Here is a 13,452-nt window from a genome sequence, read left to right as displayed (position 1 = left end):
AGTTTCCGCAAACATTTTAAGGTTAGGGTTAAGCGGAAACTCCGATCCGTACGTGCTATTTTGGCTTTTTTTAATTTTTTTTTCGATTTTCTCAGGGTACGGTTTTCAGTTAAGCGGAAACTCCGATCCGTGTGCTATGTTGGCTTTTTAAAATTTTTATTTTTCGATTTTTTTAGGGTACGAATTGTTCATGGTACGAATTAGGTTGCATCCATCCAGACATTAACGACAAAGTCATTAACCTTTTTGCTCAAAAGAAAACAAGAAGAAAAGATTTTGTCTATAAATAAGCTTTGTTCCAGTTGACATAGAGCAGTTTATTTGTTAGTAACTTATGTTTTGTAGTTCATCCCACTGTTTACCTTTGTATCCACCCGAGTTATTGCCTGCATAGTGCATGTGCATCATGCAGTGTAGAAGCTTTGTGTCTTTGTTTATTTGTTATTCATAATAATAAAATAACGCATCTGATCATAATAAAATTTGTCAGACAAACAGTAAGAAATCTTGTATTTCAGCAAAAGAAAAAGTTTGCTGGATCATCTATGGCCTTAACTGAGTCACTCACTAAGCGGAGAGTTCGACTTGTCAATCATGCAAAACACCAATTCGGGAAAAGAAATGTATGGACAATCAATGGCAACATTTTTGTATTTATTAATTCACAGACACACATAATCAGTGATGGGCATTATCGGCGATAATTTATCGGCGATAATTATCGGCGATAAATTTTTATCGCCTATCGTTATCGCTTAATTATTTTTTCAGTTATCGTTATCGCCAAAGGCAATATTTGATTATCGCCGATAATTAATCGCCGATAAATTTTATTTCGGATCAACACACAAGTGGAAAGAACATGAAAAGTAATATCTTTACTAGCCACCTAGTTCATGAAACTAAAATTAAAACCAGTTCTTCTTCAGTGCCTGAAGTGTGTGTGCACAGGTCGTTGTCATGGCAGGGGCACGCCCCCTGCAGCGACGGCCCTGACAACACAATAATTTTTAGAGTTGCAAATTGCAATGCAATGACATGCATGCAACAAGTCTCTAGTTGTTTTGCTGCAATCGGCAATCGCGAGTGAATTTTACAATTAAAATGTAAGCGCACAGGCCGTACAGATTCCTTTGAAGCGAAGCGAAAGAAATTGGCAAGTGGTTTAGGTGAAAGTGTCGCAATACGAGGCCGCTTTTACATCGGAAACATGGTCTTTTGCGCCACAATCACTGAAATACAGTAAGTCATTGCAGAATATGATATTGCTTGAAGCATTTGACATGCAGACCGACATCACACTTTTTGCATCTTGTAGTAGTTTTTGCATGACAATAGGCGCATCGAGTTGCGTGGTAAAATTATGCTAAATACAGTAGGCTATAACCTTTCTAATTTACCAATGCTGCTTAGCCGAGTGGTGAGAGCGCTGGAACGGCAATCGAAAGGGCGCCGGTTCGACACCGCTCATGAGCATACAGTTGCGCATCGAGTTGCGTGGTAAAATTATGCTAAATACAGTATAACCTTTCTCATTTACCTATGCTGCATAGCCGAGTGGTGAGAGCGCTGGAACGACAATCGAAAAGGCAGGACACTTAAAGGCATGCCTGAAGGTGGACATGAAGATTGGCTTCCTTGCCTTCCCTTCCACTTAATCTAAATCTTCAACCACCGGGCGTAAGCCTGGATGCGACGACGATTTACCTATGCGACATAGCCAACGCTCAATCAAATATTTTTATTCACACTAATAATACAGTGCCTATATTGTAAGTCTTATCTCAACAACTCAGAGTTCTGCCATTGCTTTAATGATGGTGTTCACAAAGAAAACAACAAAAATTATCAGTAAATTACGATAATTATGTTATTGTTCTTGAACAAACACGACTAATTTGACAAGCTTGATGGATTTCACAGTATGCACATTTTTACTACCAATAACGCTTAAGATTACTGATAAATTTTCAAGCATTTTGCGTTTTTTGGAATTTTTTCAATTATTGCTGACTTTGCTGTAAACAGCCCGTAGAAAGCAAAACACAAAGTTTGGAATTTTTTATGGTATTTTCATTTGATTTAATTATTTTGCCTACTGCACGTAAGCGGCAGTGTAACTCAATTGATAAAAGCATCCAACTGGTATCTGAAGGTATAATTATAAGCACGGCGGTTACCTCAGTGGTTTGATTCTGGATCAAGAGGTTGAAGATTCGATACCTACTGCCGCTGTTGCGATTCTATTCATGCATAACTTACAAAAAGTTTTGTCCCTTTACAGTATACTATGTTCGATTTTTCGTCATGTTGATGAAAACAGTTCGTGCTGCATGGGATGGGGCAGCGCTAATCAAGAAAAAAAAAATTATCGTTATCGGACATTATCGGCGATAATTTATCGTTTATCGTTATCGCTTAACTTTTTTGATTTATCGTTATCGCTTTAGGCATTTTTCGTTTATCGATTATCGTTATCGCTAAACTGAAAAATGAGTTATCGCGCCCAACACTGCACATAATCAAACCCTCAGAAGACATCCTAAAATTAAGTAGGCTACCGTACTGATTAATTAATCTTTTAATATTTTGTGTTAGGCCTATAATAGCCTATCTAATTTGTTAAAAATGCTAACTATTTACAAACCAGTGCTTATATGATACTGCAAATGATTTTAACCAATGTATAGGCTAGATTGTCACACTCATGTTGGACACTTCCTTGTTACTTGTCAATTAGGAGAAAAAGTCTGCTTTGAATTCATCATATTTTCCGTCCCAACAATCAGTTGTAGCAAGATCTCGATATCAATTGTTCAAACTGGAAACTGGTGTTTTTGTATTTAAATTTCACAACAATTTACTACCAAATCGCTTCTCCAACCTTTTTAAATATGTCAAAGAGGTTCACACAGCCTTTCTACAAGAAACCATGAAAACATTCCATACTTCTCAAAAACGCTTACTCAGCATTCAATAGAATTCACAGGTGCGAAAACATGGAACGAATTTCCTTCTTCAATTAGAAAGACTGATACAAAGTCACTTTTTGTCCACAAACTAAAACAATGTTTAAGCAAAACGCAATAGAAAGACAACGTAGAAAGGCTTTCTTGTGAAGATTTCAGTTGAAATCCGAAATAATTTACAAAAGATTAGGCCTACCTAACAGTAATGTCCACTGCTTATGCTGTACTTTTACGTTTGTATATATTAACAGCAAACGCAACACTCCATAACCAACCCGACACCAGCACAGAAGGTGATGAGAGCTTCATCAACCCTATCAGGACATCATCATCTACCAGCTCATCCATTCCGTCACCCACCAGGACAAGAAACAATAACTTAAACTGGATCTCAAACCTCAATCGTCGTAGGCTACTGTGTGATGTGCAGCCTGACCATAGAAAGAGCTCAACACCTGCTCTCCTGGGCCACATCGAAACGGGTTTTTGCCTGAGGATGGGTTTCTTTTACGTCCGGTTTTCTTTCTCCGTCCTATTATTATTATGAAAACTGCTCATCCACATCAATATTGGAACTGGCAAATTCAATCCACAACACTTTTCATTAGGCTGTCATTCATTACTATATGTGTGCTTCTCTTTGTTTTTGTTTTATTTTTTGCTGTTTGTTTTTTGGGTTTTGTGGCCGTGCTAACTACAAAAATATAGCCTACCGTACTACATGATTTACTATTCAGGCACGTTTTAAACCTTTCAAGGTTTTGCCACCTTTTTCCGTTCACGTGCTGGTAGGTCTATATCGACTACTGTAGTTGGTAGTATCGTTTTCGTCCCGGATGCGTTAATGACGAAAAATAAAATGATTGATATTCATATTCTGAACAAAATTTTCCCATCTATTAACTTCTAATTTCCTATTTTGTACCAACCTTTAAGAAAAAGCAATTTTTTATTTCAAAGTTCTAAAAGTCCACATTTTCAATTGCTTAAAGTTTTATTTTTTTGTCCTGAAAACACCAGGAATGGCATTTTAGAGCATATAGAAGTGAAAAATTTTCTGGACGGCATGCCCCCAGACCCCCCTAGGAAGCCCGCGCCTGCGGCGCTCGTCCGTTCGCGTCACATAAATGTCATACTTAGCATCACCATTTTCAGCACCCCCATTAGCAAAAGTTACGAGCCGCCACTGATTAGCACTAAAGTAACTCAAAATAAAATGACATCACAATGCCACGCCTATGCGCGCGGTCGGCACAGGCAGTATAATAATAATGTTGTGGTTTAATTTATTGACGCTTGACAACACCTAAACTCTTTTAGCGACAGGGATCATTTTTAATTTTATATCAGGTTTACGGTGTCATCACATTAATATTCCGATTTATTCTCACTGCGTTATACAAGAAAGAACACAATCAGCACCATTTCTAAAGTCTTCTGTTTGACCCGATCTGGAATCCATCTCAGATCTACCAGAGCCGAAGGCGAAACGCTGGGCCACAGAGCTGGTGGATTTTTAGTTGTGGACTGACTCTTGTGTTTCGATCAACAAATTCGTTAACAAACTTATGTTGAATTGCCACAGAACGAATAGCAGCTTTGGAGCAGCAACTGAGTCTTCTGACGCGCGGTGAGAAAGTCAAGATCTTCACTGTAAATTTAACGTTTAAAAATCGTTTTTTAAAAAAGTTTTCTTTTAAAATCTAATTAAGATTGTAGCATTTTGTCACAACGTATTTAGAAATCCCTATATGCAATCATGCTACTACATGTTACCTAAAGCTTTGTTGTTGTACAACTGAAAATAAAACTACAAAAATGCGAAATTGGCTGATTAAGCTTTTTATGATTCAGCAGCAAAGCAACATACAAATAACTTGCAAATTGGTTTATTTCACAACAGCTTTGACACCTCTGCCAGAACCAGGATGGCTCAACGGTATGAATGGATACCAGTACAAGCTAACAGACGTTGGAGCCAGTTGGCAAGCAACCCGAACAGCTTGCCAAGCACTTGGTGGAGATCTTGCTGTTCATGGAATGCAAAGTGATATTAGAAAGTAAGTTGTTAACTTGTTTTAAGTTTAATTCTTGTTCTGCTGCATTGCTATATTCACCTTGTTTTTCTTTCCCTGTGTATTTCTCTTTTTTTTCATTTTCTTATTTTTTTCTAATTTGTTTCATTCATTTTATCTTTCCATTTCTCACTTTTCACATCTAGACTTACTCTCTCTCTGTGCTTCCCTTTCTCACTTTCCGCTTCTAGAGTTACTCTCTCTCTGTGCTTCCCTTTCTCACTTTCCGCTTCTAGACTTACTCTCCCTTTGTGCTTCCCTTTCTCACTTTCCGCTTCTAGAGTTACTCTCTCTCTGTGCTTCCCTTTCTCACTTTCCGCTTCTAGAGTTACTCTCTCTTTGTGCTTCCCTTTCTCACTTTCCGCTTCTAGACTTACTCTCCCTTTGTGCTTCCCTTTCTCACTTTCCGCTTCTAGACTTACTCTCCCTTTGTGCTGCCCTTTCCCACTTTCCACTTCTAGACTTACTCTCCCTTTGTGCTTCCCTTTCTCACTTTTCACTTCTAGACTTACTCTCCCTTTGTGCTTCCCTTTCTCACTTTCCGCTTCTAGACTTACTCTCCCTTTGTGCTTCCCTTTCTCACTTTCCACTTCTAGACTTACTCTCCCTTTGTGCTTCCCTTTCTCACTTTCCGCTTCTAGACTTACTCTCCCTTTGTGCTTCCCTTCTCACTTTCCGCTTCTAGACTTACTCTCCCTTTGTGCTTCCCTTTCTCACTTTCCGCTTCTAGAGTTACTCTCTCTCTGTGCTTCCCTTTCTCACTTTTCACTTCTAGACTTACTCTCTCTTTGTGCTTCCCTTTCTCACTTTCCGCTTCTAGACTTACTCTCCCTTTGTGCTTCCCTTTCTCACTTTCCGCTTCTAGAGTTACTCTCTCTCTGTGCTTCCCTTTCTCACTTTCCGCTTCTAGACTTACTCTCCCTTTGTGCTTCCCTTTCTCACTTTCCGCTTCTAGAGTTACTCTCTCTCTGTGCTTCCCTTTCTCACTTTTCACTTCTAGACTTACTCTCTCTTTGTGCTTCCCTTTCTCACTTTCCGCTTCTAGACTTACTCTCCCTTTGTGCTTCCCTTTCTCACTTTCCGCTTCTAGAGTTACTCTCTCTCTGTGCTTCCCTTCTCACTTTCCGCTTCTAGAGTTACTCTCTCTTTGTGCTTCCCTTTCTCACTTTCCGCTTCTAGACTTACTCTCCCTTTGTGCTTCCCTTTCTCACTTTCCGCTTCTAGACTTACTCTCCCTTTGTGCTTCCCTTTCTCACTTTCCACTTCTAGACTTACTCTCCCTTTGTGCTTCCCTTTCTCACTTTTCACTTCTAGACTTACTCTCCCTTTGTGCTTCCCTTTCTCACTTTCCACTTCTAGACTTACTCTCCCTTTGTGCTTCCCTTTCTCACTTTCCACTTCTAGACTTACTCTCCCTTTGTGCTTCCCTTTCTCACTTTTCACTTCTAGACTTACTCTCTCTCTGTGCTTCCCTTTCTCACTTTCCGCTTCTAGAGTTACTCTCTCTCTGTGCTTCCCTTTCTCACTTTCCACTTCTAGACTTACTCTCCCTCTGTGCTTCCCTTTCTCACTTTCCACTTCTAGACTTACTCTCCCTCTGTGCTTCCCTTTCTCACTTCTAGAGTTACTCTCCCTCTGTGCTGCCCTTTCTCATTTTCCACTTCTAGATTTACTCTCCCTTTGTGCTTCCCTTTCTCACTTTCCACTTCTAGACTTACTTTCCCTCTGTGCTTCCCTTTCTCACTTTCTACTTCTAGACTTACTCTCCCTCTGTGCTTCCCTTTCTCACTTCTAGACTTACTCTCCCTCTGTGCTGCCCTTTCTCACTTTCCACTTCTAGATTTACTCTCCCTTTGTGCTTCCCTTTCTCACTTTCCACTTCTAGACTTACTTTCTCTCTGTGCTTCCCTTTCTCACTTTCCACTTCTAGACTTACTCTCCCTCTGTGCTTCCCTTTCTCACTTCTAGACTTACACTCCCTCTGTGCTGCCCTTTCTCACTTTCCACTTCTAGATTTACTCTCCCTTTGTGCTTCCCTTTCTCACTTTCCACTTCTAGACTTACCCTCCCTCTGTGCTTTCGACAAGAGCCGATTCAACCGTCAATCTACTGTACAACCACGTTCCACTTTGATCGATTTCTTGCATCTTGTCAACATTTATTGGTTTCTTTGACGCATGGTGAAAGATATTGAAAAGTGTGAATCGTTAGGTTCTTCTTGGCCCTTTTGCAGGTATTTTGCCACTTAGACCTTTAGTTTGTAAGATTTTCTTTTTCGTTTCTAATGTAGCCTACCTTGGCTCTAAGTAATCTTAATATTTTCTCTATGGCAACTCGTTTGAGATAACCAATCGCATAAGCACAGAAGGCTATGAAGCCAAGCACCTTTTTTCTAAATGCTGTTTCCAATTAACTTCTGCTTTACCAATACTACCGTTTTTTAAAACAAGTTTTGCGCGGAGTCATGCACTGATCATCGTACTGTACAACATATTTTAACAAAGCATTACACAATACTTTGCGCCTCAATGGATTTCCAAGAAAGCATGCTTGCCAACGACAACCTAAAAGTTTAGTACCCCCATCTACCCAGTATAAGTCTTTTGTTTCTTTACCTTATGTTAAGGGAGTTTCTGAAAAAATTCGGCGTATCTTAAATGAAATTGGTGTAAAAGTCGCTTTAAAACCTTTCTTGACAATAAGTAAATTTTTGCCATCTTTAAAAGACCCCTTGAATCAAAGCGAAATCTCAGGTTTAGTGTACCAAGTTTCTTGTGATGATTGCAATTTAATTTATGTTGGCCAAACAAAACGAGATCTCAAATCTCGCATTAATGAACACAAAAGAGCTTTCAAATATCAACGCCCTGAACATTCCGCTCCTTGCATGCATGCCATAACTTCAGATCATAAAATAACTTGGAGCAATTCTAAAATTCTAAAAGTTGAAAGTGATTATAAAAAGCGAATGTTTTCTGAAAGTTGGTTCATCAATCAAAAGCCTCATGTAATGAATCGCAATGATGGCATCTCTTTTCCCGCTATCTACAAAAAACTATTGTAAGTGCTGATTTGACGTTTTTTTAAATTGGTTTCATGCTGATTGTAAAACTGTGCAGTAGTGCGTACAAAACTCGATTCATGACTCATGCCGTTCACTCTCCTATCTTGTTGTTATTTTAGTTTCTTGTTGATCGCAATTAAGTCCCCCTTTTTTCTAACTTATTTCAAACTTTGCGCGCGATAAGTTTTTGTCCAGAAGTTGAATTTTCATTTTGCATGTTTAGTTGTTTTCAGCAATATGTCCTGTGTTTTGCCATGCTAGACAGGTAGTCACTACCTGGTCTAGCCCCCTGAAGAAGTCAGTCGTGTCTGATTGACGAAACGTCGGAATAAAAGCAGATTGTCACTGTATACATCTTGTGATAGTTTAGCTTAATTTGCACCAGTAGAACATCTCATATCATTTAATTTAATGCCTGGTGAACAGCCTCATTCAATTTTCAATATTTTTAGTGGTAATTAAATTTCCAAAAAAAAATGTGACTTAAGTGGTTCTACAAGTCAGTTCTTCACTTGTTATATTAAGTTTAATATTGAAATTACATGGTTCACATTGGGTATGAATTAAATCAAATGTAGTTATTAGTCTCTAAACCCTTGACAGCCTGTTTCACCTAAAAGGAGGATCATCAGAAGGTCCTTATTCAAATAGAACCGCATATTGGGAATGGGTATGAATTATATTGTTGGATGGAAATTAGTAATTATTGCAGTTTCTGTTAATTTACAACGATTGCAGATGTATTTTTTTTCATAATAAACAACTAATAGTTGTATACAGAGATGTACGTATACGCCGCAAATTCTACGCCGCAAGTATGCGGCGTAGACTTTTTGTTTACGCTAACTCTTGCGGCCACATTTTTTTGGATAGTTTGCGCTTGAGGCTACGCCGTAAAGTTTTCGCAGTTTTTTAGCGCATAGCGTTAACGCATACTTTTTAATGTATTTTTTTCGCTACAATACGCCAATACCTTCCAGCGCTGCAGTTGAAAGAATGTTTTCAATGGGCAAAGACATATTGAAACCAAAACACAGCAAAACGTCAGATGAACACTTTCAGATGCTTGTGTATCTTCGTGGAAATTCAAAATAAAACTTGTTTGTTTCGAGTGGTTTATACCGTGTGAATGTTTGGTACCTAGCAAACAAAATTAGTTTACGGTAGTGTATGCGCTGACGCCGCCAACTTTTTTTACAAGTTACGTTGACGCATACGGCGTATGGTTTTTCGAACGTTTGCGTTTACGCTGACGGCGTCAATATTTTTTGTATGCGCGTATATCACTGGTTGTATATCATGTAGGCTAGTAATAATTTGACAATTGTGAAAGGTATAATCACTCGAGAGTAACCTAATGCGATTACACCAGAAAACAGTTACCCAGCCGGATACTTCTCCGCAATAGGCAAGACAAGAAGATAAAACAATAAGACTCAAAAGGAAATTGAACTAAAGCATATTGTGCTGCGGCATGGGGATTCCCCAACATCCAGGAAAACAAAGTGACCGAATTAAATACGCTCAGTAAGGCGAGTGCGAAAAATTATTCACGCAACGGCCAAAAGGGTTTGTGAAGTTTGCAACTTTTCTACGACTGTTCAATGCAAGCTGAAAATACATGTTGGTGAAAACAGCTATTTATAAAAAAACAACATGGCGTTATGTAATGAAAAAGAATATGTAGCCTACTGCAACTAAAAACAAAGGGCCGGTTTAAATTTGTACTCAGTGAAGTGTGTTGCTTTGTTTCGCTGGCCTTCATTTTCTGAAAATGATCTTTCACAAAGTTGTTTGTCTACTTTTGCAACATGTTGCCGCTGTTGGAGTCTTAGTCAATGTCTGTTTGATGCTGATGCTGCTTTTTAAGGTACATATACAACGGGATATCAGGTTCCGGTGACTTGTGGATAGGATTGCGTGATCTTGAAGAAGAAGGAACGTTTAGATGGTTGGGTGGGACTCTTTCAACTCCAGACAATACTGCATGGTACACAGGAGAACCAAACGGGGGCAAACGTGAAAACTGTGTCGTGATATTCGCTCCACACCTCTCGTATGGTTTCAATGATGAAAGCTGTTCTAGCGCGGTAAAAGGAATATGTGAGAAACTTCTCAGTGTTTAAAGTTGCGAGTTCAAATAAACAAAAAAGTGAATTATTTATGTTCTAATACTACAAAAGCTTTGTTTTGATCAATGTATAAACGTATACACGAAGCCAAATTGTACCAATTACTGTATATCCGACAATTTATTATGCAGTTGTCTATCTATATCTGCTGCATTGGCTGTAGTTGAGCAACAAACTATAGTTGACATCTTTTTTTCTGCAAATGCGACATAATAAATCATATTCATTGTAAATTGATGCAAAGCTTTTTGTGTTCATTTGGAGCAGTAAGCTTATCAATAAAACAACAGATTGAAGATTATAATACATTAGTAGGACGGCTCGAACAATATCATGTGCTTTTTTGCTGGACGGAAATTTCAAAATTTGTTTACCCTACGTCCGCTGTATAACTGTTGTAGTTGGTCTTCAATATACTGTTTTATCTTAAAATTAGGGCTAAGGTTGAAATTAAAGTTAATTTCCTCCTACCTACAATAGGGTGTTGCACACGCCCTGAACTTCTCAAAAACAGCTTGAATTATTTTTATTTTTGTGGTAATGAATATTGATCATAAATCCGAAGTTTGAAAAAAATTCATCAAAGTTTGTCCAACCCACAGGGGCAATTTGTGTGACCGATTTGGTGAAAAAATCAACTTCTACCAATAGTGGGCGCTGTGATAAAGTTATATCATTAGATGAACTTTTAAAAATGCTCTCTCTAGTTTAGTTTGAAAAAAGTTTGCTCTGATTGGGCCTTTCGGTCTGCAGATATGAGCATATTAATACTCATTTTTACTTCTTTGCTGCCATTAGTGGCGAAATTGTATTCGAGTTTTCTTGGCAACTACTCGGCCGATTCGAACAAACATAATTTGGCATAGCTCCCTTTTATAGTGTGAGCAGGGCCTCAGAGAAATTTTCTCTAGGGGTACGAAGAATCATTCCGGGCTCCCTTTGTCTTGGGAAAAAAGTGTGATGTTTGCTTACGCGTATTGCACACCACACAACATTTTACTGCAGAATTGGACATCTGTGCGCAATAATAGTATCAGGCTGCAATAAAACTATTATTTTGTGTTGTACGTATCATGTAATCTGACCCTCGCTAATTTCTGTATCCTGCATTGAATTCGTGTGTCAGTTGTTGATGGTGCTGTACTGCTGTTGAGAGGTGTCGCTTATTGTACATCTTTAATGTAAAATTTTTAAATTCATTTTTTTATTTCTCTTTGATGTACCTTATAATTATTTCTGAAGAGGACACTACTGGTATGTGATGTCGAAAACGTTGGATTTAGTAGTTTTTTCATGTTTTTTTTGTGTGTTGAATGTTAAATCCGTTAACGTTACTGAGTGTTATATGTATCTGGTACAAGCCAAGCTCTCTACCAATGCTCAAACATAACATCTTGTTAAAACATAATCAAGTTAATCATCTGACCAATTCTAACCTTTCTTCATTAACTTTTGCATTCACCACATGCCCAGCACTAGCAGAGGTGAATGAGAGAAGTCACTTTTTTTTACTCCGGCTCCGGTCCTGCTCCGAGAGTATTCTCCTGCTCCTGCTCTAACTCCGAAATTCATTTTGAAGTGAAATAAGCGTGAAAGTACCTTTGTCAAATAGTTTTTAAAAACACAAAAAAACAAAAACACCCGGGCTTTTTGCCTGGGTTTTTCTCAAACCTGCTATTGCTACACTATGCCCCTCCCTCCCCCAGGAGACAGGAGAATAACTAACTTTGATGATTTAATTTAGGGTGCTTTTAACAGAAAATTTTTGCACGTAAAGCATTAAATTACCTTTCTGGACCCTTTTGCTAGATTACGGGCCCCCCAGAACTAAAGAATATAATAACTTTTATGCTTGAAATCAGTCGTTTCGGATGGTTTTAACCAAAAATTTTTGCGCATAAACTATAAAACCACAATTTCGGGCCCCCCAACAAACACAGGCTTGGGCCCTCAAGGGTACGCCGTACCCTCCGTACCCCCCTCTCATAGGCCCTGAGTGTGAGGGTTTTGTTCCTATTCGTGATACATTTTAAAACTGCCACTAGAGGGCAGAAAAACATTTTCTCCATCAAATCAAGTAAATTCACTGGAGTGCTGTAATCTACTGCATGCTTTTATCAAGTATAGTATAACACCATAGTTATTTGATTGTACAGTGTTATCTTTGCTCACCTTTCGGTTGGTTGATTTTGCATCTTTATCCTCGGACTGACAAAGCCTTGCTAAGGTATTCTCGGTAGTTTCGCATACTTGCAGAATTTAGAGGCTTTTGACGCATGGCCGGTTACCAAGATTGACAGAGTGAAGCTTCCGATTGTTGAAATCTTGTTGCAGGGGAATTATTCCATCCATTAGGTGCCGCTAAATTGAGAGCAGTCCTTAGAATGTGTTGCTCAAGCGCACACCCCGAGAGTCGAACCAGCGCCGCTTGATCTTGAAGCTTCTTCGTTCACGATGTTACGCGCTTACCAACTGAGCTGTCAAGTTTTTACAACTCTGGTGCAATAATATAATGCCCATGTCTTAAATTGAATTTGTCCCATTAAAAAAAAATCACATGCATCCAATCTTCCAAAAAAGATAATGCCATCGATCATAATTTTTCAACTGTATTTAAAAAGAAGATAAAGTTTTTGTTGGTCACTTGTTAAACTATGATTCACTCAATATGCTGAGGTGTCAGTTCAGCTGCTCAGAATACAACAATTTATTTAAAGTGCAGTTCAGTTGGCCATAGCCCAAGAAAGGTTGTAAGCATTTCTCTTTAGAGGATCTTACTGTTACTCATAAACATGAGGGAAATTAAAGGCTACAGTCGAACGAGCGCCAACCCGTAATGTAAAACCACGTAAACCAGAGAGAAGATCAGGCAACATAAAAAATGAAATGCAAAACCCAGTCTTGTAATGCCATTTTGGCCCAGGGAAAATAAAAAAAGACAAAAGGTAGTAAAAAACGAAAACCTTAAGTAAAAAAAAACTAATGAAGATGATTTGATGTTTTTTGAAGTTTGAAGATTTGAAGTTTTTTTGAAAGTATGAAGAATGACCAAATCGCGCAATTCTCCACAACATTAATCAACACCTCACAGATTGAACGGAAAAAGCGGGCCAGGAAACAAAAATTGGAAGGTGTGGTCAAACAAACAGAAAATACGGCTGTAGCTACAAACATGATAGGAGTTAATAGTGGACAGGAAAACAAAGGAGAAA

General features: G+C 38.5%; 1 protein-coding gene across 1 annotated transcript in view; it reads left to right on the top strand.

Annotated features, from left to right (window-relative positions):
* Window positions 1-10,587, top strand: part of LOC145779482 (C-type lectin-like) — a 28,716-nt gene extending 18,129 nt beyond the window's left edge. Inside the window, exons 3-5 of the mRNA XM_082591084.1 lie at window positions 4,555-4,599; window positions 4,873-5,029; window positions 9,979-10,587. Coding sequence (XP_082447210.1) covers window positions 4,555-4,599; window positions 4,873-5,029; window positions 9,979-10,234 — 458 coding nt within the window. The 3' untranslated portion in view covers window positions 10,235-10,587. The remainder of the gene's footprint in view (window positions 1-4,554; window positions 4,600-4,872; window positions 5,030-9,978) is intronic.
* The last annotated feature ends 2,865 nt before the right edge of the window (window positions 10,588-13,452 follow it).

This window comes from Aplidium turbinatum, chromosome 11 (assembly GCF_918807975.1).
Source record: "Aplidium turbinatum chromosome 11, kaAplTurb1.1, whole genome shotgun sequence".
Taxonomy (NCBI): Eukaryota; Metazoa; Chordata; class Ascidiacea; order Aplousobranchia; family Polyclinidae; genus Aplidium; species Aplidium turbinatum.
The sequence above is the reverse complement of the archived record's forward strand: the minus strand, read 5'-3'. Positions and strand labels throughout refer to the sequence as shown.